This window comes from Bison bison, unplaced genomic scaffold (genome assembly GCF_000754665.1).
Source record: "Bison bison bison isolate TAMUID 2011002044 unplaced genomic scaffold, Bison_UMD1.0 scf7180017864456, whole genome shotgun sequence".
In the NCBI taxonomy this organism is placed as follows: Eukaryota; Metazoa; Chordata; class Mammalia; order Artiodactyla; family Bovidae; genus Bison; species Bison bison.
Genome location: NW_011495018.1, coordinates 30094657 through 30101229, shown reverse-complemented (window position 1 = coordinate 30101229; position 6573 = coordinate 30094657). Strand labels below are relative to the sequence as shown.

The 6573-nt window shown below is 43.6% G+C and overlaps 1 protein-coding gene across 1 annotated transcript in view; it reads right to left on the bottom strand.

Moving 5' to 3' along the window:
- CPN1 (carboxypeptidase N, polypeptide 1) overlaps positions 1-6063 on the bottom strand; it is a 33714-nt gene extending 27651 nt beyond the window's left edge. Inside the window, exons 1-2 of the mRNA XM_010859536.1 lie at positions 5598-6063; positions 516-715 (exon numbers count right to left, since the gene is read on the bottom strand). Of these exons, the coding sequence (XP_010857838.1) occupies positions 516-715; positions 5598-5817 (420 nt within the window). The 5' untranslated portion in view covers positions 5818-6063. The remainder of the gene's footprint in view (positions 1-515; positions 716-5597) is intronic.
- Between the last annotated feature and the right edge of the window lie 510 nt (positions 6064-6573).

The following is a 6573-nucleotide window of genomic DNA, read 5'->3' as shown; positions in this document are numbered from 1 at the left end:
ATTATAAATTTATAATTTATTATTATTAATTAAATTTATTATTTATTAAAATGTGAAGAACTAACCTGTCACACCCACAATTTCGGAGAACTTTTTCTTCTTTCCCCCCAAATACAAATTGAAATGTAGTGTGGGAGGGAGAAGAATACTTAGGATTTGAAGCCTAAAGTGCCGGGAAGGAGGGCTGTTTTGCAAAATCCTTTCGTACCTCTTTAGTATTTTCCAGTTGACAAAGTGTTGTCACTGATATTGCTTCACTGATCCTCGCAATGAAACAGAGAGCTCAGCCGGAAAGGCAGACAGGGAATCCAGGCTCAGAGAAAAGCCACATTCATTGCCTAGGGTGCTACAAGGCTGAACCTGTCTTCAAATTTCATTCTGCTTCTCCAGCTTTTTCTCTGTCATACCATGGCATTCACAGTGGGACAAAGACGATACCTGCTCCCCAGCTTTTCCTTACACCCTTAATTAAGATGGCTCTGCTCTCTGCAGGGCCTGCCCCTGGAGGTCGGTACCTGGGCAGCAGCGGCCACCTCATAGCCGTCAGGGTTCATGGACGGCATGATGTGGATGCGCGTGTCCTCCACCAGCCGGACGATGCGCTGGTTCCTGTTGCGGAACTCCTCACACAGGAACTCCGACAGCTGCAGCAGCAGCTCACGGCCTAGCACCTCATTGCCGTGCATATTCCCCACGTACTTGACTTCCGGTTCCACTGCAAGTGAGAGAAACACACGCAGGAAGAAGATGGGGAATGCTAGCAAGTGCTGCTGATTCTTAACCATGCCAAGGGACACTTTCCTTCTTTTTCAGTAATGAATAAAAGAAAACCTCTTGTTTGCAGGAGGAGAAGGGGACGACAGAGGATGATGGCTGGATGGCATCACTGACTCGATGGACGTGAGTCTGAGTGAACTCCGGGAGTTGGTGATGGACAGGGAGGCCTGGCGGGCTGCGATTCATGGGGTCGCAAAGAGTTGGACACGACTGAGCGACTGAACTGAACTGAACTGTTTCTGTTAGGTCTTTTTCAATAACCCCTGAGCCCTCTTTGAATAAACTGTAACTACAAATGCTACAACAATTCATGCCAGCGATAATAATTTGTTAAAACTCTACTGTGCACTAGGCATTTATGTTATTGCTAATCTTCACAGAAAATCTGCAAAGTCGCCATTATTAGCTTCAGGATGAGGGTGTGGGGTATGGAAGAGGTTAAGTAACTTGTCTGAGGTCATCTGGCTGATTAACAATGGAGGTCAAAGCCCAGAGGTAGCTTAATGCTTCTCAGAGACAAACTTTTTCAGGATAAGGATGGTGCTTTTCCAAGATCTGCTAGCCTAGACTCCTCTAGGTTATAGCATAACAGTTCCTAATTGTACCAGTTAAAAATATAATTTTCCTGGTACTCGGGGAACTAAAATCTCCCCTTCACATCTGAGAATGCTGTGTCTTGAGGCACAGACTAGGAAGGAGTCTATGTTTGTCTCATTCCTTAGTCTTTTCTTTGGCTATGTTAACTGTGCAACTGAAGTAAGAATTGAGGTCATTAAAAGAGCCTCTGCTGCTGCTAAGTCGATTCAGTCATGTCCGACTCTGTGCCCACCAGGCTCCCTCGTCCCTGGGATTCTCCAGGCAAGAACACTGGAGTGGGTTGCCATTTCCTTCTCAAATGCATGAAAGTGAAAAGTGAAAGCAAAGTCACTCAGTCGTGTCCAACTCTTTGAGACCCTGTGGACTGTAGCCTACCAGGCTCCTCTGTCCATGGGATTTTCCAGGCAAGAGTACTGGAGTGGGTTGCCATTTCCTTCTCCAAAAGAGCCTGTAGAATCACTTAAAGAAAATCATTCTTGCCCCACTTTTAAAAGGAAGGAAGGAGAAAAGCTCTAGCCAAGTGATTTCCCTTCCACCTAATGCTTTCCTGCCTCCAGGCCTTTTCTGATTCTGTGCCTCTTCATTTCCACATTTCCACGTCTTCCTCACTGTCCTTCTAGGCTCAAATGCTCCTTATTTCATGAAACCAACTTCGATTCTCCTTGCTGGGAGTGAATTCACTGTTAAACTTCTCTTTCATTATACTTACCACTTTCTACTCTGAACTTCTACTTTAACTTTGCACACGTCCTATTTTCTTTACTGGACCTGGCCCTTGCAATATATGCCATTTTAAATTTTCTTTAGGACACAATCCATTGCTATTTATCTTAGCAAAGCTACAGCAGTCTTTCCCAAAGGAATGTCTATAACCCCTATGGATTGTGTAGTGGATTTTCTATCAAGTGCATTCTTTAATCTTAGTGTATTTCTTTGCTCTTATCATGTCTTTCCTACTTTTCTTGGTGTTAGAAAGTGAAAGTCACTCAGTCATGTCCAGCTCTTTGCGACCCCATGGACTATACAGTCCATGAAATTCTCTAGGCCAGAATACTGGAATGAGTAGCCTTTCTCTTCTCCAGGGGATCTTTCCAACCCAGGGATCGAACACAGGTCTCCTGCATTGCAGGCGGATTCTTTACCAGCTGAAACACAAGGGAGGCCCTTGGTGTTATCGCTTATTTTAGGAAAGGATAGTGATAGCAGATGGCAGGTAGTATTTTTCAACATCCTTGTTCATTAAAATAAAATTTGGAAAATCCATTTTAGTCCCCTCCAATCTTATTTATTTAAAAAATATTATATACATGTGTGTGTGTATATATATATATATATAAAATACATTGCTATTGCTGCGTCTCTTCAGTTGTGTCTGACTCTTAGTGACCCCATGGACTGCAGCCTACCAGGCTTCTCCGTCCCTGGGATTCTCCAGGCAAGAACACTGGAGTGGGTTTCCATTTCCTTCTCCAATGCATGAAAGTGAAAAGTGAAAGGGAAGTCGCTCAGTCATGTCTGACTCTTAGCGACCCCATGGACTGCAGCCTACCAGGCTCCTCCATCCATGGGATTTTCCAGGCAACAGTACTGGAATGGGGTGCCATTGCCTTCTCCCATAAAATACATATATATTTTTAACTTCTGTGAAATCCAAAAGTTTGGAACCACTGCCTTGTAGAACCTAGCATACTGCCCTGCTCTGAGTAGGTGCTCAATATAAAATTCTTTTGTCTCTACTTTCCATATATCCAGAATGCAACCATTTCTCCCAACAGCCCCTGCCATCATTTTGGTACAAGCCCTGACACCTGCTTACCTGGATTATTACCATAAATATCCTACTTGAACTCCCTGTTTCAGCCTAGCCTTGCAACTCTATTCTCCTGAGTCAGTGGTTGGCAAAATTTCCCTGTAAAGGACCAGACAGGAAATCCTTTGGGGTTCCAGGGCTATATTGTCTTCCTTGCAGCTACTCAATGCTTCCAGTGAAAGCAGACATGGAGAATACAGAAACAAATGGGCGTGACTGTATTTCAGTGAAATTTAATTTACCAAAACAGGTAGCGGGCCCTCAGGACTCTAGTTTGCCCACCCTTGTTCTGAGTGATCTTTCAAAAATTTTAGTCAGGTCATCTCTCTCCTCTGCTTAAAACTCTTCAAAGGCTTCTCACTTCATTCAGAGCAAAAGGCAAAATTTTTGAACAGGCCTGTAAGGCCTCACGTGATCTCCTCCTGCCCCCTGAGCCCTGACAACTCTGCACTGACTTGCTTTCCCATGGTTCTCTCTGCTGGGGCTACAGGGGCTTCCTTGCTGTTCCTCACACATGCCAAGCACACTCCTGCTCCTGCCTCTGTGCAGCACTTTCATCCCCGATATCAGTATGGCACCTCCATTATGTGCTCAAAAATCACCTCAAAGGAAAAGCTTTTCCTAAAAAGAAACACCCCTTGCCTACTCAATTCACAACCCTCCATGATTCCCCATCTCTCCTTCCTGGTTTCTTTTTCTCAACAGCACTAATTTCAGCTGATATATTATATTTATTTAGTTACCTATTTATTGCCAGTCTTATCCCACTAGAATTAAGATCCTGGGAGCAGAGTCTTCATTTTATTCTCTGTGCTATATTCAGAGTCTACCAAAATGCTTGCACTCAGTAGGTTATCAGTAATATTTGTGGATTAATTAAGGAATGGATGAAAGGAATGAATAGATGGACAGCTAACAAGGCATCAGAGAAAAGAGGGATCCGTGAGAGAGAATGGTATAAAAAGCTTCAGGAAAGGCCTTGAATGCTAGAAATAGGGGGGCTTAAGAAAGGGGCACAGAATGAAGGGCTAAGCCTACAATGCTCATTAGCATCCACAAGCTTCCAAAATAAACATGCAACCTGAGTAAAAGAAGGGTATTTGCTATGCAAGTGCATCTTCAAAGCAAGGCCCTGGTCATCAGCTAATCACAAAGCCTTCCTTGAGCCAGGCTCCCCACCCCTCACACACCTCCTTCGACTGACCACATAATATTCTGAAGCTGTCATGGATTGTAAGATTGCCACCCAGTGGGTGTCGGGTGCCACCCATGTGTGTAAGATTGCCATTGAAGGTTTTTAAGCAAGGGAGTGAGGTGATTATGTCAATAATTTGGCCATCTGGCATCTGTGTCTTAAATGCAGGGTTTAGAGAGTGGTGGCTGTTAGGAGTTAGGAGAACAGTTGGGAGCCCAGTGCAATCACTTAGGCAGGTTGTGATGTAATATGGGCTAAGCTGAGGGGTGTGGAAGTGGAGAGGAAAAGAGACTGAAAGAGGAAATGGTGTATCTGCATGTCACAGTTGCTGGTAGGTAAAGCAGCAAAAGCACTGAGAAATTAGAGACAACTTAAATGCCTATCGATAAATGAACTGTTAAGTACAACCATACAACCGTGGAATATTATGCAGCTGAAAATGATAATGCAGATCTACATTTCCAGACATGTATGCTATTCATCAAAGACTAGGAAATGAGAAAAGCAGATATAGTATGATTCCATCTTCATTTAAAAAATGCAAAGAAGAAAGTCTGCAAGGAGATACAACAATATGTTAACAATGGTCATCTCGGAGTGGTGAGATTATGGATAAGGGTTTTTCCTTATCTAATTTCTATTTTAATCCAAACATGGATTGCTTTTATAATAGTAACAAATAATAAATAATGCAATAAATACAATGAATAACCCAGACCTCAGATTTTCTCCAGGATCCCAGACTCTGATTACACTGTCATTCCACAAAGAGCTATCCCTAAACTCTTCCAAGTTTCCTGGCAGCACCAGAAGAGTTAATTGTTTCTCCAGAGGCATTGGATAGGGAAAGGCAGGACAGAAATAGCAAGCAAGGAAGAAGGGAGGGAAGGGGAGTGCAGGAGGGATGGGAAGGGAGCAGGGAAGAAGACTCACTCTTTTTTTTTTTTTTTTTTGAAGACTCACTCTTTTACCATTAAGGTCTTGAGCAAACAGAACCCAAACAGGAGCAGCAGACAGGAGCTTGAACTGGGGTTGCAGCTCTCCAGAGGTTGGGCCAGCTTGAGGGCTAAGTAAGGAAATACTTAGCATAGGCTGGGGAAGTGGTGATACTGCACAGGTAGAGGGTCCATGGACCTTCCCAGAAACCACCCCAGTTACTGGATTTGGAAGGCAAGGGTCCTGCCCCCACACACTTTAAGACACACGCTCAGGGCTTACAGGGTTCGTGGATTCCAGGGTAGTCGCTGAATTCCAGCACGTAGAGGTGTCTCCCCTTCACACTGCGCCCAATGCTGTAAACCCGAGTGATGTGGGGACATTCGTTGTGCACCTTGTACAGCATCCGCACGAGGTCATCATAGCGGTGGTGGCGAAAGGTCACTGGGGCAACCAACTTGAAGAGAAGGAGGTGGAGGAAGATTGAGACCAGGTCTGACATCTTGCTGGGCTTTTTCAGAGACTAAATAGGCCCTGCTTCTCCCAGTAACCAGTCAGAATCCAAGGGCCAATAATCAGCTCTTCTTGTTTCCCGCTAGTAAACACCAGTGTGACAGCACCTGGGAAGAAAGTTCAGAATTGTCTGTCCAAAGCCAGAAATGATTTCTGTAGCTCTGGAATAGGCACTCGCCTCCCCTCCCCCCATTTCTCTGCCTCTCCTAATCCATGAAAACCTTTTGAAAGGTTTTTGCTGTTCCCCAGATTGGGTCGTTTCACTGATTCTAGTTTACTGATTAACAGGACTGTAAACAGGCTTCAATAAATAGCTGCTTATAACCCTTTGATTCCCAGAGAATTTTGAGAAGCTTGGCCTGTCCTTCTTCCCTATATTACAATATAGGGAAGGGTATTAAAATAGAACGCTTATCCTTTTTATCCATTCTACATCCTATCTTTCTGAAGTACAGCTGTGTCTTGTCCCTTTTTCCCTCAAAAATCTTTCAACAAATGCCAATGAGAAAATGAAAAAGTGAGCCACATTTTGAGAGAAAACAGTTGCCAATCATGTATCTGACAATATATCCAGAATAAATCAAGAATTCTTACAACCCAGTAATAAAACTAACCCAATTTAAAAGTGGGCAAAAGATCTGAATAGACATTTTACTAAAGTAGATACATGAATGACTAATGAGCACATTAAAGATGTTCAACATTATTGGTCATTAAGGAAATGCAACTTAAAATCACAAGGAGA